Source organism: Buteo buteo, chromosome 26 (genome assembly GCF_964188355.1).
Source record: "Buteo buteo chromosome 26, bButBut1.hap1.1, whole genome shotgun sequence".
NCBI classification, from domain to species: Eukaryota; Metazoa; Chordata; class Aves; order Accipitriformes; family Accipitridae; genus Buteo; species Buteo buteo.
Genome location: NC_134196.1, coordinates 15,345,893 through 15,373,585, shown reverse-complemented (window position 1 = coordinate 15,373,585; position 27,693 = coordinate 15,345,893). Strand labels below are relative to the sequence as shown.

General features: G+C 39.2%; 1 protein-coding gene across 2 annotated transcripts; it reads right to left on the bottom strand.

Moving 5' to 3' along the window:
• Positions 1-39: 39 nt before the first annotated feature.
• Positions 40-27,459, bottom strand: MDM1 (Mdm1 nuclear protein). 2 transcript variants are annotated; one of them, XM_075057823.1, is made up of 15 exons: positions 27,325-27,459; positions 26,738-26,843; positions 24,007-24,368; positions 23,430-23,564; positions 21,168-21,323; positions 18,971-19,104; positions 16,729-16,828; positions 10,645-10,683; positions 10,098-10,273; positions 8,468-8,746; positions 6,614-6,762; positions 6,361-6,491; positions 5,150-5,408; positions 3,562-3,630; positions 40-1,348 (listed from the first exon to the last, which is right to left on the bottom strand). In XM_075057823.1, the coding sequence occupies exons 1-15, from the start codon at positions 27,340-27,342 to the stop codon at positions 1,242-1,244; spliced, it is 2,220 nt and encodes a 739-aa protein (XP_074913924.1). In that variant the 5' UTR covers positions 27,343-27,459; the 3' UTR covers positions 40-1,241. The 2 variants fall into 2 exon arrangements, with proteins under 2 accessions (XP_074913924.1, XP_074913925.1); XM_075057824.1 differs by lacking the exon at positions 21,168-21,323.
• Positions 27,460-27,693: the final 234 nt, after the last annotated feature.

The following is a 27,693-nucleotide window of genomic DNA, read 5'->3' as shown; positions in this document are numbered from 1 at the left end:
CTCTACCAACTTATCTGGCATAACTTGAACAGAAACAAATCAACCAACCTCTTTTATTTTCAGTAATATGCATACATAATTGTGTACAAAATTGAAATGTCAGCAAATGTGTACAAAATTCAAAATGTTCTTGTATAAAATTTCCAAATGAAGTAGTATTAAAACTTGAAGCCACACACAAAGAACCAAACTGCCTGCTAGCCACCTATTTCCTCTACTTCATGTTAACTTGTTTGCATCACTTGGAAAGATAAAACAAGCTGTCAGCATAAATCACAAACCTTTTTCACTGTGACAGTAGTAACAGTATGCTGGTCTCCCAGAAATGGGCAACTAGGAGGAGAGGTAATTAAAACATCAAAGTCAAGAAAAACATTCTTCTGAGCTTACTTTAAGAGATCAACTACTCCTAAACACCTGAGTTTGAAGTGAGGATGTGGAAGGCCACTGTTTAAGGTGGCTGAGGTTGCTTTTTCTAGAAAAGTTGAAGTTAATACTAAACACAGGTCTTGCCCACAAAAAGACAAAAGTTCATGTCAGTACATCTGATGACTTCAGTACTGTACACACTGAACTCTAATAGTCATCCTGGCCAAAAAACTGTGGACAATGAACAAACCCTCACGCTTAGTGTTCTTTTCTCAAACTCCTGTATGTTCCATGTTAGCTTCATTAAGAAATAATAAGATTTTTTGGGGAACAGGTTAAAAGCAGTAAGTAGTAAAAGTAACTTTTTGTTACAGCACTGTGTTGTACTGACAATTCATGCAGTAACATAAACAAATATACCACAGTGGCCTTTAAGATAGTTAAAATCAAGCAACTGAGATGTTTGGTGAATGATGGTGTTGCCCCTGAATACTGTCCCAGGTCATACCACATGACTGCAGCAAAATACCTTGAAAAGTAACACACAGGTTGTATAAAAAAATAATTATCTCAGTTTCAAGAGGTGCCACTGAAAAAAAAACAAACAAACAAACAAAAAAACAAAACATGTGGCTGTTGTGACACAGTGAATTAAGACATAACTCTCAGATATAAAGGACCTACGCTTTCAACACTGGTTTAAATATTGAAATTTTAAATTGGGATGGCAAGTCCTAAAAGTTGGGCCATATTAGTGGTAAGTGAAAGGATGCTGCATGATATCTACAATCACAATTTTTTTAAATGTACACTACAAACTATAAAAAAGAAATAATTTTACAGAACAGTTTCTATACAACAGCTGGGAGAGATTATGTCTTGCCCCAGAAATCCTTCCTCTTCTGAGCTCGTTCCAGTATCTGAGATGCAAGTGAGCTAGATGCTGCCGAGCGAGCAGAAATCTGAGACAACCTGTCATCTGTGGGGAAAGCGACAAGGAAGATTAAAAACACATATTAAAGCACAATTAACATTTATGGCAGACTTTGAAAGTGCAAATATTTTTATGCCCTCTTTCACAATGCATGCTAAAATAGTACCACAATACACTTCAATTCTATTACTTGGTAACTGACATGCTGGAAAAGAATCTCACTAGAAAGCTACTAGGATGCTAAGCTAAGTTTAAGAGAGCTACATGCCCAACTCTTGACAAACTCCAGAATGAGATCCCTACTCTCACCTGGGAATTGCCCAATTCTCCAAGTCATCTCTACATTTACTCTCCTCAGAAATTGTTCCTCTGCCACTGAAGTCTGTACAGACCAGACTTTGATAATATATTCATGAAAGCAACCCACCTCTTCAAGCAGAGCGGACAACCATAGAATAACACATAACTAAAACATCAGAACCTATGCTGCCGAAAGGGCCCTTCTGTGCCAAACCCAGCTAGTGTCTCACAAGCTGTTAGAAGAAATGCGTCTTCTGAAGAAAACAGGATGTTTAACACAAAGACAACAAGAAGCATGCTTTAAAAATGTACTTTTGAAAGGTCTTCCTTTTGAATACAGGGTCCACTTCACACCCAGCAGAACTCTTAAAATTAAGCAGCCTAGATGCTGCTTCTCTGATACAGCACAACATTATACTTCAACATCATTATTAAAATGTTGCTACAGCTCTGTCAAGATGCTCTGTATGGAAAATGACACCCATTCTCCTGCAATGGATTAAAAAGAACTGTATCGCTACTTTCCAGCCCCCACTACCAACAAAAAATCAGCAAAAAATTCCACAACTCAATCCGAACAGGACCTGTACTTTGTCAGTCTTTCAATTAACTTTTCAGCAGCATTTCTGAATTTTTGAAATACAGTGATCCAAACAGCCCATAACAGGCTCACACAGTATGCGTAACAACTATATTCCCATGTATGAGAAAACTCCTAACTGCACTTCTGCAAACAGACATGTCGTTGGATAACTCCGAGTTTTGTACGTATATGAACAAATACGAGCACAAGAAGTATCTGTAAGCTGGTACGTTGCATCAGTTTCTGAAAGCTCATATATCATCACTCAGCTCATAAAAAAAAAAAAGAAAAAGAAACAGCAGTTACAGCATTTAGTCTGTGTGCAACACGCTTGTGGGAAGCTGCAGAGTACTATAGGATTTTGCATGTTTTACATAGATACACAGATGCTTGGCTGAGCCATCTGCACAACCCACATATTTTCCAGCCAACTACAATGAGTAAAATAGAGAATCAGCCTAAACCTTGGTTAAAACCAAGGAGCAAACAAGTGTAAGGGGTACAGAAAAAAGCTTTTGGTTTCTCTGGGGTATACCTATAAATAAACTGCAATCAGATATAAGCTTGCTCTGCCCATATTCTAATCTGAACCAAACACAGATGATTGTGACTAGCACAGCACCACACCAAGCTCAACCTCATACACCATGCTAAGAAACAACGTATAGCAGCTCAAGCTAAGGAGGCTACAGGGCCTTTGGTTGACTCACACTAGTGAAAGAGTTTACTTGTGTCTGTCCACAAAAGGGCCAAGAAGATGCACTGGTGGACTCTGCACTGGCTGCTCCCCCACATTAACAGAAAAAAAGGCCAAACCAGCAATCAGAGTAACAGGATGCCATAAGTGCCCCTAATACACTGAGCAAAGGAACAGGTGTGAAAATTAAAGTCAGTAGCATCATTGCATGCTGCGTATCTGGTGCTGAAGTCTCACAAACAAAATCTTTTTCTTAAGATTTCTGGTACTTTTAAAGTTGCATCCAAAGTTACTGCAGCTGCAACCTGAGCTGTCATCACTTTGCAGATTTCTTCTGTTGCTATCAACACAAGGGCTTAAAAAATGTGCAGGGAGGAAATGATTTTAGGTATGCAACTGAGCAAGCTATATTAACCATATTGAACCACAATGGTCTATTTAATTTTCAGCCACATTTAATGTTTATTCATGCTAGAATATACCTTCATATTCATACTTCAGATCACTAGGATGAACATTTTCAAATTATTTTGATGAAACAATGCAGTAGTTATTCATGCAATCACATAAACCAGTATTACTTACTGCATTCAGAGACCTCTCACATTACTGCTAAAGTTAAAATTAATCTAGGTAACATACACATGATATACAACAATACTTTGGGACGAGAAATACCTTCATCATTATAGCTTCTTTCCTGAAAGGGTAACTGGAAAGATCTCATTTTGGGATTGCCAACATTCCCTAAGACAAAAAGTCAAAGGCATATTTTTGAATCATTTCAAACAGACAAAGGATAATATTTCATTTTAGAACGTTTAAAAAGGTTACAACATTATTTCCAAAACATGAGTCTTATAAATAGCAAACATAGCAAAAACTCCATGAGATTCTTTCACTCTAAGCTGAGGTAAAATAAACTTACTTTACTCTATTCTTCTCAAGGCACCTATCTTTGGTAGATAATAAAAGTTAGTGAACTGCACTTGAGGTGCAGAGCTAGAACACAGCACCAATTCTAATCTCTTTCCAAGGAAATTCTCTGGATTTCACCATCCCACTTAATCTGACAACTACTTGTTCCATTCCAGAATGGAAATACTACTGTAGTTTACGTAATCTTTATAATTAAAGGACCAAGCAACTACAGAAAGTAGTGCGACCTTAAGCAACTACAGAAAGTCTTTCTGGAATGGAGACTTAAGCACCTAAACTTTATTTTGACTAAGGGGTGAAGGATTCTTTTCTTTATCAAATTTATGCCCCCAGTAACCCTAAACATTGCTAAAAAAATCTGTGAAATACTCCAGCACAAATTCCTCCTCTGCCAGGAAATGGCTTTTCTCAATATCCAATACATCTTTTATAGATGGCTTCTTTGTTTCCATATCCTGCAGAAATATTTAAGGAGCTTATCTCTCAGACATCCACAACTCCTGCGAAATAATACCACACTGTAAAGGTCCTCAGTTACACACCTGTCGTGGTTTAACCCCAGCTAGCAGTGAGGCACCAGACAGCCACTCGCTCACTTCCCCCGCTCCCAGAGGGATGGGAAGGAGAATCAAAAAAAGAAGTAAAACTCATGGGTAGAGATAACAGCAATTTAATAACTAAAGTAAAATAAAATACAATACTAATAATATAATCATAATGAAAAGGAATATAACAAAGAAAAAACCCAAAACAAAAAACAACCAAGAAAAGACAAGTGATGCCCAGTGCAACTGCTCACCACCCGCTGACCGATGCCCAAGCAGCGATCCGCCTCTCCCGGCCAACTCCCCCAGGTTATATATTGAGCACGACATTCTATGGTATAGAATATCCCTTTGGTTAGCTCAGGTCAGCTATCCTGGCCATGCTCCCTCCCTGCTTCTCGTGCACCTGCTCAATGGCAGAGCATGGGAAACTGAAAAATCCTTAACTTAGGATAAGCGCTACTTAACAACAACTAAAACATCAATGTGTTATCAACATCATTCTCACGCTAAATCCAAAACACACTGCACCAGCTACTAAGAAGAAAATTAACTCTATCCCAGCCGAAACAAGGACAACACCGATGTTGGTAATTCCAGATGGAAAAGTGTCACAGCATCCAGTTGTAGCCTAAAGATTAAAAATTACCATTGTTCACGCTAAACCAAATTATTCTCATAATGAGTAAGTACTTATTAAAATTAATAAGGCAAAATTAGACAACGGTAGCAATTTCCATCCTGTAGCACTCTAACACAGCAAGTTAATACACAAAACCCACCATTATGCTGGAATTCTGGATCCTTGAGAGTCCCTTGAATACGACGAGAGGGACTCCAGCAAGGCACAGAGCAGCTTTTGGCTGACTTCAGCACGGGAGGCGTAGAGGAATGCTCTTGATGGGCTGAAGCAAGAGGAACCTGCTCATCAGAAACACTGTTAGGAGGCCACTGATCCTGCCTAAGTGGCAGAGGATCCAAAGTTCCCAGCCCGGCAGGTGGAGAGGTAAGGAGTGAAACAGCTTCCACTTCCACATCAGGCTAAAACACAATAGAAAGGAAAAAAAAAAAATAACCAAAACCGACAAAAATCCAACATCTCATATACAGCCTTCCAGTACAGATCCTCACATATGCAGCACATGTTAGCTTTACACTGTTACACTTCTCATGAGGATACTGGAAGAATAAGTATTTCAAGTTTGTGAGACAGCTTAAAGAAAATCTATTCCGAGTAACAAGTGTTTAACATGGTCTGAAAGTAATTTAGTCAGGTCAAACCAAAAGCTTATTTTCTTCACAGCAAAAAACTGTGTTCTTAGATTTTAAACCAACCTAACCAACTTCTCAGGCAAGTGTGTCTGCTTCTGTTACAGAACCTACTACAGAGGACATATGCAGTGAAATGCTAGCTACCTTTGTAGAACACTAAGCACAACTTGACAAAAAAAACACAATTTTGAGAGGAAGACAGTTAAACAACTCCTAAATGTTTCTATTTTTCTTTTAGTAACTATGCAAGCTGCAAACTAAAAGAAGCACAAAAGTAAAGGAAAGAGAGAATGAAACTATTATGGCACATTTACCTATCTTGTACATAGACACCCAACCTCTCCTTCTTGAACTTCTTTCAAGTCAAGGAATCTGGAGCTGTGCCCTGTGTCAGTGGCAAGCTACAGTAACATTAATCGGGAAATTGACAGCTCTTGGTAACAACTGTTTTTTGGGTTTTTTTTAAAAAACAGATCCTGTGCATTTAGCAGAAAAAGACAAAATAGAGCTCATCCAATCTCACTCCAATAGTCTCAACTCCTTTGCTTGATTCCCCCCTAAAAATTATTTATTCAGACATTGGCCTTTTTAGTCATAGATGCTGAGAATTTTAGAACAGTAAATGACAACTCAGGAAAAAGATTTATTAAATAAATTATTCACAATTACTTAAAAAGCACATTCCTAAAATGCATAATGGTAAGTCTCTTTCCTGGCTCACCTGGAAGGACCTTCTTTTGGAAGCTTCTCTTGCACCTTGCTTAGCCAAAGAAGGGTCTGTTCCTAAACCTCGTGTTCTCTGCTGTGAAGACGAAGACTTGAATTTAGGAGGAGACACTAGAACTGCACCTCCTATTGTAGTGAAGAAGATGAAAAACGCTTTATTACCTTAAATAACCTAATAAATTAATTCATACATGTCTTTTTTTTCTTTCATTCTTGAAATACTGCTTTGCATTTAAAAGTCTTTTTACCAACAATTGGGGTAGTGAGATCATGATGAGTCCTCTGAGCTCCACCAAGCGCTCTCAGCTTTGGAGTAGGAAGCCTGCCGCCTATCCTCGAGGATACAGAAGAAGAATTTGACACAGCTGCAGAAGAATTCAATACTAAGGTATTCTCACTGCAAAAAAAATGAGCAATGATTAAAGGATTAGCTAAGGACTGAGAAGCCTTGCACTCGAGCTTTTTGTTTCCAATACATTCCTACAATGAAGCCTAAGGCAAGACAGTTAGGGCCATAAAACACCAACAGCCTGTAGCTAAAACATCTGCTTGGAATGGGGAGTCCTGGATTCCAGCCCTTGAGCCTCAGTTTCTGTATTATTTTTTTTTTATTTAACTGGATAAAATACATAAACAGTCTCAAGCTGCAAATTCAGGCTCCCTCTGTCCCAATACACCTTGAATGTACTGCTGCACAGTAGCAGAGACTCAACAGGAGGGCTGGAATGAGTACTCACCCAGAAAAACTTTGAATGTGGTTGCCACCTTAGAGGTGGGAACGTGGGTTTGACTCTTTTCAGTCAACATGATGGAACTGAAACCAAGTATCCCACATTTATGTAACCACTCTAGCCCCCAGGTTATTAAATAAATCAGCGCCACCACTTCTGTCTTCCTCCAGATGCATTTCAAAAGGACACGGCAGCATACCCACACTGTGCAAGGAACCTGATCCTGTCAGTGCATGCTAGACACGCTCTGAGGACATCTAGGCAAAGAATGCCTCATTTCTAGCTCTCAAGCAGGCTTAGATAACATGCAAGTGTTAAGCTGCTCTGCATGGCCAAGTCCAGAGCATATCTCAGCACACACATTGCAGGATGACAGAAAATCTTCTGTGTCAATCAGAGATACATTTATAAACTAGATCACGTCTAGAATCAGATAGAAACTTAAGAAGGTTTTCAGGATGATGGTTTTGAAAGCCTGCATTTAATTTCTATTTGAGTCTAGCATCTCAATCTTTCTTTGCCTGGGTTTGCATATAGGATATTAACCCCAAAGGAGACAGTTACAATCCCTTACCTTTGATTCGTGCTGCAAGACCAAAGGTAAAACCCAATGAGGAATACAAAACACTTAGATGGTATGGTAACAAGGGCCAAAGTTATTCAGATTTAAGTATCTATCAAACTAAAACATTGTTCTACCAAAAAAAGTATGCAGAATTTGCACAGTAAAAAGCCTGAGACTTCTGTAACTAGATATAATTTGGATCTTTCAACTGTCAATTACAGTACTATGCACATACTGAATTTCTCTCTCATTATTTCTACACCTTTTTCCCACCTGTGTTCAGTAACATAATCACCAGTAACTACTGGGTGCTAGTTATTTTTTCCTCCCATCCTTCATCTTTGTGCATGAATTTTTTTTAAGAAAAAAAAGATGCTAAGTACAAGATCAGCATGTATTCTATCCTTTCAGTCCTATCAATCCTATGCTGTCAATCTGAAGGAAATTGTGAGCTTTAATTTTCACTACACTTGGCTGCTGTGTAGTGAACAGCCTGTTCTGAGAGGCCCATACTGCAAATTACATACTTTTGGAACAAAAAAATCAGAATTGTTCATGCTTCTACAAACTTCTGTCTTGCAAGTTAGAAATCCAGTATTCTTAATGGTAGATCCATTTCCATCAACCACCTCAGTGTCTTGAACTTTCTTATTCTTTCTAATACCATTAAAAACAAAGTAGTCTCACACCAACTTATATTCTCTTAAGTAAATCTGATTTTAAAACAAAAATTAGTTAACCTACAGATTTCTTAGATGTTAGAGGAAAAAATTATACATATACACCACAAAAATGTTCGGGTTTACCCTTCAATTTTCTTATCTTCATTGGCATCTTTATTGTTTTCTTCTAATTGCTGAGCCACAACTGCAGCCTGTTCATCTTGGTTTTTTTCCTCTTCTGTTGATTGCCGATTCTCCCTTTCTTCAGTACCTTCTTGTTCACCCCAAACTAAACGCCTTTTGACTGGAACAGTTAAAGCATCTGACATGTCTTTCTTCTCAGTGCTGTCCTGGTGTGGCTGTTCTCTGGAGTCAGGTTGCTGCAGCATTTTGGGGCTTGGTGCAGTCTCTTTTTCAGAAACTCTAGGTAACAAAGAAAGCAGTGTTTCATACCACTGATTTGCACAATTTACACACGTCTATGTAGAACACATTCATCCAGTTCAGTCCTTTGCCAAAAGTACAGCTCAGATATTAAAAAGTGGTACAGTTGACATGATGAATGGTTAAATTTCCACTGAAGTTTTAACTGATGTTCAAGCACAACCCATTTTCAAACTAGATTCTATGAAAACTCCTTCTAGATCACCATTTCCAAAAATGGAATGTAAAATTAGGGCTTTATTTCCAATTTAAACAAGTTCGATTATCAGAAGTGCTCAAAAAATAACTAGTTCCGTGCATACAGACTGTCTGATGGCACAATTTTGAAAGCCAAGCAGTTCAGAAGACTCCTTTTTAGGCACAACTTTTGAAAGTCTTAAACTCTCAACTGCTCACAGAAATCAGTGCAAATTAGCCCAGTGCACAGAAATGAGATTGGCAAGAGGATCTGTATTTCACAGGCAAAAACCAAACTAGTAAACCAAAAAATTTACACCATACTTAATGTCACACATTATAGTCTAATAAATACTCTTTTACATGTCAACCCTCAACCCTTATTAGAGCTACAGTCATGCAAATGGGTAGATCTCTCCCCCACACACAAGCAGTGCACATACAGCAGTCTAAGTGGACTGCAGACAGAGGCATCCAAGGCACTGTTTTTAAATATCAGATCTCAGAGAAGACACAAATGGTGCTTTTTTTTCTCCTTGCTTCAGCAATAGCTGTCTGTACATTTTACTAAAACGCTAATTCTGAATTTTCCTAGCAAGGGACTTAATATCTGATGGCCTTCAAAGAAAGGAGAAAATGGATGTACACTATTCCTGACAAGAACATTGATAACATCCGAGTACGCAAAATGTATTTCATATCATTCCAGTGGAAAGAAGAGTATTACTTCAATATGACTCAGTGTGAAATTCCTCCAGACTTGATGAGACTGAGGTTGCCATGCTAAATATGCATTCGTGGAGAATTACAAAGGAGTATCTTCCTCTTCTTTCAGAAGACTGGACTGCGCCTCATTTTCTATTTGAGCACAGATCAACTGATGTATCTGTGAAAAGGTAAATGCCCTCATCTGTTCCAGAGAATTTACATATCACAGAAACACAGAACAGCCCAGGTTGGAAGGGTCTTCGAAAGACCATCTGGTCCAACCTTTCTTGGGGAAAGGGAGCCTAGATGACATTATCTAGCACCCTGTCCAATCACATCTTGAATACAGTCAAACATCCAAGATCTCACAGCTATGCTAAGCCTATATTCAGCATTTTGCTCTGTTTCAAAGCTACAGAATAATAGGCAGGAATGACCACCTTACCCAGCAAGATCTAGTGCTCTGATATTGTTGCTGATGCCTTCTTCTGAACTGGAATTTGAGGACACATCCCAAAGACTGTTATTATCAGACAGAATCTGATTGAGATGGTATCGGGAGAAGTGTGTTCCTTCTACTCGTTGCCTGTAAGCCTTTGCTCTTTCTCGAAGTTCTCTCACCTGCACATCAAGGTTTCATAAGTTGCATGTCTGTTTAAAGTTCACTAATAGGCTACAACATTATAACATATTTGCATTAGCTAATGGCAGCCAAAGGAGAACGGCAAGTTATTCATAATACAGGGCCACCCACAGCACTAACATTGCATGCCGCAGTAAATGCAACAAAAGGAAAGAAAAAATAACAAAAGCGTGTATTTAGTAAGCATGTTTGAGCCATGAAGCCAAAGCAAAATTGTCATTTACTCATTCAATGAGCACAAAAAGTTATGCAGCAACTATGAATAAGTGTAGTGCTGGATTCTAGTTTTTCCATCAGCGCTCAGACACAGTGCTCCAAACATTCAAACAGGAACTTAGATGCAACCAACCTCCATATACCACATGGAATTTAAGGTGTTTTGAGATGCCTAAGGAGAGGAATACAGAATTATTTTAAAATTTCTTATTTTTCTCTCAACACTGTATTGTTATTATCACCCTTGTAACATTATTTCAGTCTAAGTAAGAAATTATGTACTAAAAACCTGTCAACATAGCTCTATGCTGCCTCCCTGAGATTCAGTAAAAAGCTGTAAAACAAATACATCAGCACTGGTATTTCACCAGTCTTTGCCAAGCTTGCAGAAGTTAATTTAGATTTCTAAGCCTTAACACTTAAACATACATTCACCACACACAAATTTATGATTATTTCAAGTCAATAGGTCTATGTGCATGTGTAATACTGAGTTTGTATGCTGTGAACACCACAACTGTCTCTAGCTACATTAATCTTATCTCAGTGAGGAGGTGATGATTATGTAAGAACTCTTGGTGCTTCTCTATGTAAGACATAATATCAAAAGCATTCCTTTGAGGCTATCAGTAACTGTAAGAATGAGATGTCAGGTTTAGTCTTAAAAAAAAAGTGGTAAGCCCTCTCTTTAGACATTATACTGCTGATTTTACACCATCATTTTTATGGTTAAAACTATTTCAACACTCACACAGTCTTGTGTCCTTCACCCAAACACAACTGAAGTGCAGGAAGAGAAAGCAACAACAAAACTTCTATGTTTAAATGATCAAAAATAACTTTGTGATATTGTTGTGTGAATTCTGGCTCACTAAAAATGGCTCATAGGAAATAACTATTTTGTCAAAGAGCAGGAAAGTAATACTGACACCTCCTCTAGCACATTTTCATAGCTTTTCTTATTTATTCTTCTTTCATGTTAGACTTCACATCGTTCTTCCTGCAAGGAACAGAGTTAAGTGGGCCAAATCCCGTTAAACCCACTAAAAGTAATTGGATGTAGCAGATGGAAATCTACTTAGCCCACACTAGCTAACATCTCACAATATGACCCACTAAACTTCCAAAGAATAGCCCATTAAAATATATACTTAATATTTTAAGATGAGAGTTTAAAGTTTGAGGTGCAATTGATCTACTGGATTATTCACTTTAAGTAGAAAAATGAAAAATTAATTATGATAGCCACAACAGAAGGAATATAAATCCAGAGGAACAGGACACTGCAGGGGGAGGAAGAATACTATGTCTCCAGCAAATTGTGAAGAAGTACAAAGGACAACCGTCTCCTCCAGTGACTCAGCAGGCAGCATTATCTCAGCAGGACACAGGCCCCAGAGAGTCCTACTGTGATTGTGAATTGCCCGCATTAATTTTTCAAAAGCATAATTCAAAGAGATTTTTTTTTTCATTTGACTGCTGAAAAGCAACCCTTAACAATATATTGTAGAGGCCTAAGAGTAATCGCTACAGATAAGGTCATATCAGGATTCTATTACAGCCTTTGCCTGTTTGGGCTCAGAATTCAGAAAGTCTGCTTTGGACACAAAGTTACGCATGTGCAGTCACAGCTGAGGGAGAAACTAGACTGAATCAGTCAGAGCTTATAATCTAATCACGTATGCAAAAGATGTTCTGTAGGCACCCTCAGCGGGGGTGAGTCTCAACAAGCCATCAGAGGCAGAGGTTAGGTACAGCTTTGAAGAACATTTCTCTTCATGTGAGTGCATTAGTACAGGAACAGGCATGGAATCATGTAGAAACCAAAAGGACTGTTGGGCAGCCTATACTGTGAATGGCCAAAGTACCTTTGTTGCTTTACAGTAACACCGATGCACTTGACACTTTTTCCAAGTAATGAATACTTTCATTAATCTGCTCTTTACATATTTATCAAATGGCTAGATTCTTTTTTAAGTCTGAACTGTGAATGAAATATTTTATTCAGTCCTACCCTTTTAGCCATGCTGGATCCCATCCTGTAGTTCTTAAAACAAAAATATTGATGGATGCTTAAAAAAAAAAAAAACAAAAGCCTGCCCAAGGATCAGGTCTATCAGCATTTGTATTCTTGTATTAACAGAGGGTTTAAGAATTAACCTTGGTTTTCTTCCAGTCTGTCTTGAAGACCAGAAAATTCCAAGCTTTAATATTGCTCTTTGTTTTCACTACACCCAGAACTTCTTTTTGAAGAGTTATAACCCTCAATGATATATATGGAAATATTAACAAGACAATAGTGAATTAAAAAAACTCTATATAGAAAAAATCCCAAACACTATCACATTTACACAACCTAAATATTATTCTTTGTCTACTAGCAAAACTGGTTTGATATGCTGTACTGGCTTTGGCTGGGATACAGTTACATTTCTGCAGAGTAGCTTGTACAGGGCTATGTTTTGGATTTGTGCTGAAAACAGTGTTAACACACTAATATTTCAATTACTGCTGAAAGGTGCTTACACAGCCTCAAGGCCTTTTCTGCTTCTCAGACTGCCCTGCCAGTGAGCAGGCTGGGGGGGGCACAAGGATTTGGGAGGGGACACAGCTGGAACAGCTGACCCCAACAGACCCAAGGGATATTCCAGACCATATGACATCATGCTCAGCATATAAAGCTGGGGGAAGAAGAAGGAAGGGGGACATTTGGAGTGATGGCGTTCATCTTCCCAAGTCGCCGTTAGGCGTGATGGAGCCCTGCTGTCCTGGAGATGGCTGAACACCCGCCTGCCCATGGGGAGTGGGGAATGAATTCCTTGGTTTGCTTTGCTTGTGTGCACAGCTTTTGCTTTACCTATTAAACTGTCTTTAGCTCAACCTATGATTTTTCTCACTTTTACCCTTCCGATTCTCTCCCTCATCCCACTGGAGAGGAGCGAGCGAACAGCTGGCTGGGGCTTGGCTGCCTACTGGGGTTAAACCATGACATATGCTTACAGGCATGTGACTTAAAAGTCTGAGAGGAGAAATCCAGGTAATTCCATTTATAAAAGTCTCTTCTACAAGAAGTCGTACTAGGATCTAATGTAGGTATGCATACATTAAAAAGTGCGTGTAAGCTAAGCACATTTGTCATCAATAAAACATTTGTTATTATAGTCTTAAAATTAACTTGGTTCTTCCAGCTACCCAGCACAACTCTTCTGTTTAGAAGGCCCTAAAAATCCTAATAATTCTTTTTTGAATTCTTCATGCCTACTCCCAAGTGACTTCCTTCTAGTTTCCTCTGCAATTCCCTTGTCAGCAAGACAATCTCCATGGAAAAGTCAGACATATCCAAACCACATATCTACAGAGTGGGAATTTCTTTGTTTCTCATACGTTCTAATTAAATGCCGCATATATTTACTTCCTACACCTCTCAAACACAACCTGAAAAGGATCCTGCCTGGTAAAGCAGAACACGCATCCTTCACTTGCAGTCTCCTCACTCCTTGCCTTGACTCTGCTGCAGTGACTCCTCCCAGCTGGCTGTGCCGCAAACACAACCTACTCCAAGGCAACGCGCCCCTTTCCCCTCTCTTGCCTACCAGTCAGTTGCTCTTGAAGCTGAGCACTGCTCCTGACTGTTTTGAATGCTACTGATGCAACATCCAGTCTCCAGACAAAAGCCTTACATGCCAGGAAAATGACATAATATTCTACAGAAACATTCTGTATACTGCTTACAGTCAGGCTGCATGCAGTAGTTTAGATTACTCTACAGCCTTAGTGATGGTAAGGCTAAGTCTAATGCATATATCAATACATACAAAAAATAAAAATATTGCTTGGTTTTAGTCCTCTAACATTCTCATGAGACTGTTTTTCACAGAATGGATTATGTCATGCATGCATACACAAAATCGGATTATGAATTGTCTCAAACTACAATATACTTTAAACTTTGAGACCTAGTTCTCATTCAGTATTTCATATATATTCAATATAGATTTCTTTTTGCCTGAAAAGAGAAATAAAATTACTTGTTAGATCAAGTCCAGTGAGAAAACATAAAACTGAATGCTACCACACTACACCAGCAATTCCCAGAGAATGTTATTTCCAAAATCTCAAAGCCCAATACCCTAGAGCCATCTGCTCCGGTTCTATCTTCCACATCAGCTTGGTCCCAACTGATAAGGAAACTCACATTTCCAAGTATTTGCCACACATTTAGCAACACACAGTGTCTCGTGAAGGTTCCCTCTATCAGCTGGGAGAAGCCCCAAGTCACTTCAGTGAAATCTGACAGTTGCAGAACTAGCTCTAGCAGTTTCTTCGCACACTGCTAAAGGTTTTGATTTACTTGACTAATTCAGGAAACCATACTCAATAATCCTGCCCAGAAATCCTACTGTCCTGAAGCTGTTCAGCATTTTCAGAGTTCTGTCAAACGGGTTCCTATACAGTGTAATACTGATCATAGTTACTGAATAAACTACATGAAAATACTTAGATTGGCTGAAACTTGCAAGAGAAATTCTTAATTTTGTGTTGTGTACAACTGAATTCAGCTGACCACTTTGAATGGATTCAGCATGACAAGCTAATAAGCTGATCTTGACTATCAAGCTGACCTAGGCTGATATGTACATTGGCATTTTCCTTGTATTCCCTTGGAATCACCTAATTCTACATTTTGAAAACTTAACACTTGTTACAACTGCACTGAACATCAATGCTACAATCATCTGCTCCAAGAGACTCTGTTCTGCATGATGCCAATTTGTAAGGGAAACAAAGCTCCCCCCTCACTTTGCATGTGTGGCGGTACATTTCTTTCCCCCTCCCCAGGCTGATTCACGAACTTGGGAAGGCTCGCTAGGCCTTAGCGTAAGTGTAATGACTCAGGCAGTTAAGCGACCCTTGACTGTGCCAGGAACTCTTACACAGCTAAGAGAGGGAGGTATGCTGTGCGTCTCATGGACTCCTGCTACACGGCGGAGGTGGGGGACAGGAGTAGAGATAGCTAGTTCTCATAACAACCTGCAGCCAGTTCTCTCTCATAACAACCTTGAGACATTACAGTCCTCCCCTGACAATCTTGGAGCATCCCGTATCTGTTTTAAGCTATTCTGTCTTGGAATTTTCCAGCGCAGCTGGGATTCCAGCAATTTGTTGATGACAAAAGTCAATCATCTCCCGAACCTACAAGCAGTGGTACGAAGTGAGGCCCTTTGAGCTCTCCTGGACCGCAGCGGGCTGCGACCAGCATCTCCCTCTGAGCAGGACGCCTCTCGGAACTCTTCAGCTGGTGAAGATCAGAGGTCTGTGGCCAAAAGCCAACAGGACCTGGGCTGATACTCCCCGCTCCCTGAGGCTCAACCCTTCGCCCATTGAGAAGGATGCTGAAGCATTCAACGTGAGTATTTTCACTGAACTCGAGGGGAATTTTTAACAGGTATACCTCTTTTAATTGCTTATGTATCTCTCTTAGTGCCTTTATGCACGTGTGTGTGTACTATTTCAGTCATGATTTTTTTCAATTGTGAATGAATTTTAGGCTGCTATTATAATCCCTTTAGACATAAACCACTAAGTCTGGGACTAGGAGTCAATCCAGCCACACCTAGGCTCCAACAGGAATCTAGAAAGCAAGGGGGTCTTCTCTGAACCTCGTGACTCAACGGGAGGGTCTCCCTTACCCTTTCCCACATTCCTGATCTTTGCACAAACCACAAGAAACTAATTCTTTGTAACATTCCCTTTTACCCTGTTATGTTTTTGGTCCCTATATACATAAGTTTAGCTTGATTCTAACTTAATTTTCCTGTGTGCATTTTATCCATGTAATAAGTAATAGAGTAAAACTTGCCATTGAATTCTCTGAGGTTGCACTTTCATATAAATTTCTATTAAATCATTTTCCTATTGCTCATACAATTGGGGGTGATTCTTTAAGCGATCTGAACCCCTCATTTCCCACCCCCAGGACAGCATGTCACATTAATATATTCTCTAAGTTACACTGTCTCTTTTTTTTTTCCTACTACATATTATACTGGCTTGTCAGAACCTAATTTTCTTTGTATACTCACCTTTGGGAACTTGAGTCATTAGCATTACAATCTGAAAATTGTATCTTATAAACACCACAAGTCAAAGTTTTTTGCATACAAAAAAATCAAAATACAAAGCATACTCAGGCTTCAGATTTTTTAAGAATACTCACCTGGTCGGGAACTTTACTCCTGATTCGAGACCAAACTCCATCTTTGTAGAAATACTGGGCTGGAGACAAAAATTTTGACCTATACTCAGTGTTCATCTTCCTAAGAAATCAAGAATGAGGAGAGGAAAAAAAGACAGAAAGAGTAAAGCTTGATATCCAGAATGCTCTTTAAGAGAACTTTTAAAGTTCTATCAACAATCATAAGTATACTTGCACTTAAATGCCAGGACTGAAACGCAAAAAACGCATGCTTTGAAACACAGCTCATCCATACCAACACAACTAGGAAAGCTATGAAAAAGGTCATTCACAGTTGGCAGCTCTTCAAGTAGTTACTCTTGTTGGTTTTTCCTCACAACCTTTCTACCAGAAGCTTTTGCCCTGACAGCCAAATCAGAACGTAATACACACATAAGCCTCAATTACTTCAACACAAAGTGAAGCATTTTGGTTTACGCCACTGATGAAGGTGCATTTAAGTAAAAATGCCTTGTCTGGCACTAAAGTGTCCAAGACATTTCTTTCTATGAATTCCACTCTAAAGGAGCTCTGCATATGGGTGGGGTGAACTGCTGGGGCTAAAAACGCCTGACTACCAGAACAATGGTCAGTATAATTTATTTATGTCCTACTGCCTTTGATCTTCAAAAGGACTCAGTACTTGAAAAGATGGATTCATTTTGCCTTCTGCCACACACATACATACACAGACAAATTAACATCATCTAACCTATAGCAGGCAATAAGAAATACTTCAAGTCCTTAAGCACTGAACCGTGGATTTATCAGCCTAAATCTAAAAAGGTTTTTGTCTTTAATCTTGCTTCAGAACATTACTAAGTTTATTTTAATATATACAGCACTGGGTGAAAAAGCCCTTTTTCAATCCTTCTTCAGAAATAGATCCTAAAACCTGAAGTCAGAGAATAAAATGCACCTTGTAGAAAGAAAAATACCAAGGTAAAAAAACCTTTTATATTCAAAATTTCTTTCCATATGCCCCTTTCTTTGAAACTGACAGAATTCCTTCAGTTTTGGTTGCAAAACTAATGTATTAGCTCAAAAAACACATCACTGCTGTGCCTTGATCCCAGTCATTCTGCTGCAAAAGCAGGCCATGCAAGGCAGCTTGCATACAAAGTGACAGTCCTGCCTGCATATTGAGAACTTGCACATTTTGACAGCTATTTGCCCAGTGACTGTTTTGGAAACTTTTGTCTTGTGCTACCACACTGAAGATATAAGAGGCAGAAATTTGTCCTTAAATGAAAAAATCACAGCAAATGATGAAGAATTTTACACACTACTCACTGCAAAATTGACTACAATCTACTATGTTAAAGAGCTACGAAAACCAGAGTTAAAGGTTTTAACTACACTATAGCCACTCACCTTTTCATAAAGCAATTTTACTTCATAGAATTTTGGGTGATCATTTTGTAATTATCTCCCAATAGCCAACAGCATTCAGACCTAGGTAAGTCTCCTCTACCATCTTTAATCTAATGCCTTAACACTGCCAGAAAGTCATGTGAATGAAAGCAATCACTGGGACATTAAGCACAAAGACAGCAGAGATGGATTAATTTATGCATTTTAAAACCTACACCCGTTCTGGGTTTTTATTTCTCTTGGCATATCTCAGATGTGTAGAAAATGGAAACATGAGTTCAGTTCCTGCAATGTAGGTATGTGGCAGAAGAAAAAGGTACTTAGATAGCACTCAGTAACATACAATTTCATTTTGTTTCCATGTTTGTCAGGTTACCCTAAATGGGACAGATTTCTTTACTTCCCTTTACCTCATGTGTTTGCTTTTGTTACTCTGGGACAGAAGGTGGTACAGACTAGAAAAAGCAGACATCAGTTACAATCATCACAGTTTTAAGGAGTGGAGCAAGCACAGGAGAGCAGTTTGAAAGGTGACTACAACTTTCAAAACACTCGCTGAAAGTCTAGTAGCAGCACTGCACCAATTAAATTTCATTCATGTTGAATTTATTAATAATATTATTATTGCATCAGAAGGTTCAACAGAATGAGTGTGGTTACAAAGCTTCCACTTCCTCTGCCCAGGGAAGGGGATGGAAATTAACACCAGGTTTAGATGTACCCAGAGGAAGCTCAATCCCAGCACTACAAGGGGGCATCTGCAGCATGGCATGGTTAAAGGTCCATCGGTCTAAATACTAGGCTGCTGTACACCTACTCACTAGGCTAGGTTTTCCTATTTCATACATACCCACGACTTGTATGTAAAGAGAGGGGCTTTGGACTGATATGTTGCTTATTTTTTTGTTTAGGATGTTTCTGTTCTGATTTCCCTTGTTTTGCTGCATCTTCTGCTGGCTTTTGAAACGGTTCTTCCCTCTTACTCTAAGGCAAAGATAATTTTAAAAATACCACATTAGCTAACAATCTGAAAACCCTCATATTCCTTTTGACATCAAGCTTTTGCAAAAAGTTAATTTATTATAGCTTTAGCTGTTTTGCATATTTAATACAAACAAGAATATTACATTCTTTTGTTAATACAAAAATAAACTAGCAAAATGCCAAAGCTAAGATTCTGAGTGCAACATCCATTTAGTTAGTTGATCCATTTTGTACACTTTACAAAATGAATTTAACATGAAACAGAAATAAAATAATACGATACCTGCGCATTCTAACCCGAGTTGTTTAAGACTTAACATGTATATTTCTGGGATTTGTAATAAATAAAAAACCAAAAACTCTTAGCTTTATAGTCAAGCAATATAAACCAATTTATAATAAACCAAAAGGCAAATTTTTAATTTGCTGCCATTCTGGTTTATAAAGGGTCAGATTGACTTGTTCAGTTTTCACACTAAAGGTGGTATTTTTTCATGCTTGTTTTATCCTCTTGGAAATCTCATGCATGATTTCTGATTCTGCTAGAGATCTTTACAGATATTGTTCAAATTCAAGGGAAAAAAAAAAAGGAAAGCAAAATAAAAAAAAGCCCACCAAAATCCCGCAAAACTTTTTCAAGATATTCATCGGAGAAGAGATATTGGTATAAACAAAAAGTGTTTCAGATGCTTTCACCAAAATTCCCTTCTCATGTCTTCTCTTCCTTTACTTTATTAGCTCTCTTGGGAAAACATAACCTGAATTTCCAGTGTTAAAAACAAAGAAATGCTTCCCATGCCTTTCAAGCTTTCCTCACATCTGCTAGAAGAGGCAAAAGGGGACATAAAATTCCTCGCTGCCAGATTTAAAGCACTGGGCAGGTCTGAGTTTTAAATGATAAAGCCTCCAAGCCAACAATCATCTTTAAGAACCTCCAATGTACCAATGGCTTAAACTGACCCACAGGCACTCCATGTTAAGTATGTATTTTGCTCAGTAATGGTCTTAGTGAACATGTTGTCTGATAATGGCTCTTTCTGTTTATCAAGGAACAGAGATGGATACTGAAGAGACTCATACATGGTCCTTTTACCTGAAGGATGATTAGCTAACCTGCAGGAATTCAGACAACACTACACTTGGCAGCTTGCTACAAAAATAGAAACTCACATGTCCACCTTGCAAAATAGGTTAGCTGTCATGCAGCCTAAATTGCTCTCACCTATTTTTAAAAGGTCTCAACCTGAAACAATTTCTTTTCATTAAACTTACTTTGTAGAATGGCCATAGCCATGTTTCCTAAAAGTCCACTTAAATTTGTTCAAGCCAAGAGCAAGACAAGGAAATGCAAGGCCTCAGACAGCCAAATTACTTTCATAAAAGACATTTTAATGTTTTGAACTGAGTAACAGAGCCTACGCAGACTACACAATGTCCTGTCATAGCCCTCTCCTAAACACAATTACTCACCTTTCAACTTATCAAGGCAAAGGGAAATTAATTGTAACCTTTCCTCCATGTTTCTTCAAATTACAACTATTGGCTGAAAATCAGTTCTAACTGTGGCATCTTCCATACATCAAAATATTTTTTTTAATTCACACTATGTACACTATGTCTGATTTATGAGATCCAAAAAGTTCCAGACCTCCCATCCAGCCCTCCTGCATACCAAGAGACTGCACTGGTACCAATGAGAGTATAAATCAGAGATCTAGATTTCAGAAACTATCCTAACAACCAGAAACAAAGTTTCAACTAAGAAAAAAAAAAAACCACCCCACACTTGAAAACTCATAAATTAAGGTGACAGGAAAAACACACTTAAAATGTCATTGTAAACTGAACAAATGCACTACAGAAACTACAGAACCCACTGCAGAAATCCGTAAAAGCAAACAGAGCTGTACAGTGTTGTCTTTTATAGCAAAACCACTACTGAGTCCAGTGTCATTAGCAACAGCTCTAAACTAAAAAAATTCAAAATAAACCCACCCCTGCATTATAGAAAAGAACAATCAAAATTATGTAAGTATACTAATGCCTTTCTTTTAGGGCTTTACTTGTTCACAAACTGGAAATTCTTTCTCTTCTGAACCACCTCTTTCTTGTGGACCCTTAACGGGAGGAGACCCTTTGAAATTTCTCTCATGTGCAGTTTCAGAAGTAATTGCAGGAGATTTAAATGGAGGTATGGATTTACTTGTGTTGCTAATAACCTGGGGAGGAAAGAAAACAACAACAACAAAAAAAGTGTGATTTGCTTACCTTCAGGCTAAATTTTCAAAATCACTTAACCACTTCAAGTAAATACACTCACGTAAGAGCAGAGACAGTCACATGTACAAATACAGCAAGTGCAGACTAATTAACTTCCAGGACAAATTAAAGAGAAACTTAATTGATAAAAATACATTTAAAAGCATACAAGTCAGATGCAGTTAAACCTGTGGTCAAACGCTGTTCTTACTGAAGTTCACTAACAGAGATTTTATTCATTTTAGAAGACAGTTCACCTTCAGAGTTGTATGTAGGATCCTATTTTTTAAAACATATGCCATTAAACTTCCCTGTGAGTCCTCAGTACATGCCTAGTCCACAAGTAACAGACAACTGTTCTGTGTTTTAAAACTGGAAGCTTAGGGCTTGCATAATTTGAGCTATCCACTATTTTTCAGTCAATACGGTATTATAAACCAAGGTGGAGAATTTGCCTAATACACAGTCAGGTATCATCTCCTGATGGGGTACTGAATTAAAAGACCATGTCCTATGTCACAAGCATACATATTCCCCAGCTTTGCTAAAAGAGTTTAGGTCTGACTTATAACCTAACTTGGATAACTTTGATATTTTCACAGAACCTCTTCAAGGGAAAGGTATTGTCAGTATTCAGCGTTAGGTATATTCTCCATTATATCAATAGCAATCAAAAGAATATAAGTTTGTTAATAGGTATAACTTTTATCATTAAATTCTAATCTTAAGTTTAGAACCTGCAAACATTTATACATATTTAGATTGTCTCTAAGTTCTATTTATCTAAGGATTTATAGTGCCTATAGACTTATTCTTACAGCTTCTTATTCTGTATAAGCTGTGAAAAAAAGGTTTCAGATTTCAGTCTTTCTTCTGAAATAGCACAATGTTCAAAAGCATCAGTAATTAAATTATCAAACTGATTTCTAATAGAATCAAATGGAATTCTCTACAAAACTTTCTGTAAGGTGACTTTCTGTGATCTGCCTCTTCCTCAAATGGTCCTTTGACTTCTATACTGTTGTCATGCATTTCAGTGAGTTTTCCTTGGATAAGGGACTGCTGGGAAACACGTATCTCACAGTAAGTTGATCTGCTTGGCATTCCAGCAGAAAAAGACAGGACAGTGATCGATCCTGGTTATCAACATTTATTGCCTCTGAAAGCTGTTACTGAACAAATCTGCTACCCGTGGGTAAAAACAGAGAGCTCACCATCTGCAGTAATGCCATTAATGTATATGCTCCTAGTGAAGAAACAGAAGATAAAATAAAAGCAAAGTGCCTATTTTATACTGTAAAATGACCAAAAGATGGACTGAGTCTCTGAAGTCCTGATCCCAGTAACAATGAATTGAAAACACAAAGCAGTCTCACAATCAGAGTTACTGTGTGGTCTGATTAGAAATAGCAGCACTTCCAATCCTACAAAGTCCCAAACTCATGAGATGTATTAAAATGCCACAAGAGTATCTTAAAATCAGAAGATTCCACTTTTAAATATAAGCAGTTCTCATGAAAGAAAAAAACACTACAGAGGTGCACTTTAGAGCTTGGAAGTATATATGCACAAAGATGGAGACTGAGAATAAGAAACTGTGGTAACCCATAAAAGACCATGAGAATAAATAGTGAAACCTGAATGATTTCAGTGGCAAGACATGTTGTTAAAATACAGAACACCTGAACATTCCTCTGTCGGTTAGCTATATTCTAGATAACATAAAAATTATAAAAATGAAGGGTAACATTGAGTAGGATCTTAGTGCTCCTAAGGTAACTTAATGCAAACGGAAAAAAATGGTCCTGTTAGAAAGGATGGAATACAACCACGGATAAGGAAAATGAGTAATTAGACCTGACTACAATAAAGAATCACAGGGAAACAAATCTAATTATACTGCACTTCTGTATATTGAGAGAAAAAAAAAAAAAAAATCACGTAACAACATCCAAGTTTGTCATTCCCCTGCCAAAAGAGAAAGAAAGGAAATCTTGGAAGGTAAGCAACTTTGCTGATACATAAAAGAAAGTATTCATTTACTTTCTGGATTCTTTAAAAGTTACCTGTTCAGCTGCAAGTATTGGTGACTTTTCATGAGGACTCTTCCAAACAAATTGGCTTTGATATTCAGAATTTCTGGGAAAAGTATTTAAACGTGAAATATTCATGCCTGCTTTCCTCTGAAGGACTCTGTGAAGCTGACAACATGAAAAAAGAAAAAAAATAACACCAGTTGTTCCCTTTCCTACAATGTTTTGCAAGTCAGATATCTTTCAATGCACACCTACAAACCAATGGTTTGGGTTTTGGTTGTATGAATTAAATGAACACAAAGTACATTTTCTCATTATAGCCAACAACCCCCAAAAGTCTATATATTATTAGCTAAATCCTTGTTTAGCTGAAATCAATAGTGATGGCACATGAAGGGCATTTCCTATTGACCTAAGTGGAACCAAAATCTGGTCTCAAAAGTACTGTTCTCCCAACAGAGAAGCTACAACGTAGAATATCAAGACACAGAACTAAGAAGAGAGTTAGACAACAGAGGCTGGTGTATGTGCATTAAATTACCCTAAGTATCAGATTAGTAATTTTTATATTGGTCAATTAAAAAAAAAATAAAAAATCTTCCCTTACCCCATTACCCATTTTTTCTAATTCCTTTTTTGGAGATGAAAGTGCTTCATTTCGATTTGCTGAAGCTGCAGAGGGTGATCTTTTCATGTTGTCTTCTGCAAGGGCAAGGGCTGTTTCACCTTTAGAGTCTACTGAATGTGACCAAGCTTCTCGGGGGAGTCTGGGTCCTTCTGGTGTTTCAATTTTTTCCTGATTCACATCATTGTTGTTGTGGTCTGTGTGCAACTCTGCAGTTCTAAGAACTTCAGTTTCAAGTGGGTCATTCAAATCACAATCTGCTGTCCATTCAAATGACTTTGAAATCTGTGGATTATGGTAAGGTACCCTTCTCTTGGAAATGAAGTTTGGTTCTCTCGTGATTCCTGAAAAAGACATATTAGGTTTAACAAAAACATTCTACTGAAGACATAATACGACTCTATTACCAGACTGAACTAAAAGTTTATCATACAACTGATTATTAGAAAAAACTATTTTAGTATCTTTGAGCAATGACAGCCTATGAATTATGGGCACGGCTGTGAAATTCTGTCTTCTTTCCCATCTGTAAATGCCTTTCCTTTCCACTAGAGACAGGAACATGGTGCTCCAGGACCATGTTGGATAAAACCCTATAAAGCAAATATGGTCACAGGACAATCTTTTGCAAGTTGATTCTGGGAGCTGAACAACAACAAAATTAACACAGCCAGTGAAAAGAATGTGGTTCACAGAGATACAGAATAACCAACCTGCAGTGATAAAGTATGCCACAAACACTTCTCATTACACATGCACAATACACCTTGCTAAACAGGTTCGCACCGATTGTGACAGGACAGTGACAGATTCCTATCCATCTAATACAACTGTGATTTAAAACCACCTCATATAGCTGGTGACTTTTTACAGTACAAACAAAAAAACATTTCCAAAATTGTAAAAAGACTATGTAACAAAACCAGGTATCAAGTTATTTTAAAGAATTGCTGGTCTTTACATGTGCAGATGAAAATAAAATTACCCCACTATTTTAAGAGGAGGATTGAATGACTGAACACATTTAAAGCTGGAAATCATAAACCAACTGCAACGTGCTCAACTGTGATGGAAAAATAAGTGAAGGCCCCTAACTGGCTGAAAAAAACACTTTCTAGGAGAAAGAGAAACTCCTATCTCAGTAAAAAGCAATGTAGAAAGAGAGAACAACCAACAGTGAAAGATATACAGAATGTCTGGATGTCCGACTACACATACAGGTGGTAGGAAACAACCTCAGTGCAAAAACACTGGAAAAGTAGCAGGAAGGAATGCAGAGCACCTGCAGCTGTTAACTTTTTGTGGTGATGTTCCAAGTCATTCTTAAAACTACCAACTATGTGTTTCAACAGGAAAAAACAGAAGTGAATTATCAATAACAACCTGCAAGTCCTATGAGGTGTCAAGAGCAACATTCGAAGATGTAGATGGTTAAATGACCAGAAAAGAGGTGGGAGTGAAAATGAACACAAAGGTGTACGAAAACTATACCAAGGATGCACAAAAACACTGCTACAACATGAGGAGGAGGACAAACTGCTGTATTGCTAACTTATGACTTTATTGCAAGACTTGTAAAATTTGCAGGTTTTTTTGACTTAAAAGAAGCATGGATTACAATTTTAAAATGAAGTTAATGTGTTTGGATGTTTGGGTGGTTCAGAATTCGTGGAAGTTATACTTTTCAACACAGGTACCCACGCACAGAGCCACGTGCTAGGGAAAGTAAGATTAAAGAAATATGTATTTTGCAGTAATGGAAGAAAGCAGTAATATATGTAACACAAACTTTCGCATGACTGAATTATTTAATAAAATGTCTAGCATCTTGATGAAAAACAAACTCTACTCCCAGTGGTCAGTTCTTAATTACTACACCGTAATTTAGAACACTTATCATGCTGTAGGAATGAATATATTGGACTCTAATTACACGGACTGCATAGTGCGGTTGCACTGAATTGTACAACTTTGTTAATCTGTCTTGTGCCACTACAATAATACTATTTTTTACTGCTCCTTTTCAAACCACTGCAGTTGTCATCACTCTCCAGCTTACTCCTATTCCTCAACTCCCTATGGGCCTTTCAATCCAGATGCTATTTCCTTTGTCTTCTACTTCCCAGCCCCACATTTTCCTGCCATGATAAAGTCTACAACCCCTAACTCCTAGACAACAGCATCACAAGCTTTTCCATTTAATGCTCATGGGTTTGTTTTATTTCAGTTAGCTGTCCCTGTTAGTCTTCATAACAATTTCACTTTGTATCAAACTTTGCCCCAAGTTAGTCTCCTATTAGATACGGAATTTTACTTGGTGTTTCCATGCACCACAGGTAACCCAATGCCTCCTTCTACACACCCTGTATGGGTTAACACTGCACCTGTGGTTCACGTTTGAGACTCAGCTTACACTGTACGTCAGAAACCACGTATTTTTCAGGTTTTATATAAACAGCACTAAGGGGAAAGCAAGTGTCAGTGCAGCCAGAAAGAATATGGCATTCAAAAACATATTCTTAAATGATGACCAGGAATACGCTTTTAACTATATAAAGTGCACAAACTGCAAACGCTACCAGCTCACTATGGCTGTGCACTCAATCACAGCAAACCTCTCCGGGCCTCCTGCGGGCCAGGCTCACCCTTACGAGAGCCGGCTTGGACAGCGCCGGGGTTTGCAATTGGGGGTGCAGTTTTCAGGGGCGCTTACCAAACTGATCCGACCGAAGTCCTGCCCACAAGGATTTCTGCTGTTGGGACGGGCTACAAAACTCTGGGGTTTTCCATCTGAAGTTTCTCTTATATTCGCTCAGTCCCTGCAGCAAACAGAGAGGTGTCTGTCAAGCGAGGGGTGCGTGTCCCGCTTCTGGTGGGAACAGATCGCCGAGGGGAGAAACACCAACAGGGCCGCTGCGGGATTCAGCTCTGCACCTTCCAAACCCACCCCCCATCGAAGAGCAAAAACTACTTGATCGCTCTGCAGAACCAAGCGTGGAATAATTTCATGCACCAACAGGTACGCCTAAAACCGACTCGTATCTTCAAGCGAATAAACCTTCAGAACAAACACCGCCTGAACCCTCCGCCCCCCACACCACTGAACTCTTTCGCTTTTTATTCACCGCCCCTCCTCAGCACAAGGGTCTCCCGCTTTACCGGCGGCACCCCAGAGACGGCTGCACCCCCTCCTTCTGCCCGCCGCTCTCCCCCCCCCCCGGCCCGGTGCCCCTCCACGCACACCCCCGCAACCCGCACACCCCCGCACGGCCGCTGCCCGGGCGGCCCCCACCGCCTCACCCTGAAGCGCACGGGCATGGCGGAGCGCGGGCTGCCGGGCCGCGGCCCTCAACACCGCCGTTCCCTTGGCGAAGCCGCCGGCCCGTCCCGCCTCGCCTCGCCTCGCCTCGCCTCTCCTCCCCGGGCGCCTGCGCAGTGGCCGCCCGGCGGGGGCGGGAAGCGCGGCGGCCGGCGGTCCGCTCCTTCCCCTCACGGCGCTGCCCTGCGGGGGCCATGTTGGCGGGGGGCGGTGGCCGCTTCCCCTCACGGCGCTGCCCCTCGGGGGCCATGTTGGCGGGGGGCGGCCGCCCTGTTCTCCACAGGAAAAGCCTTTTCCCCCTGGCCTGTGGCAGGAGAACGGTGCCGTATCGCCGGTGCAGCGTATCTGGG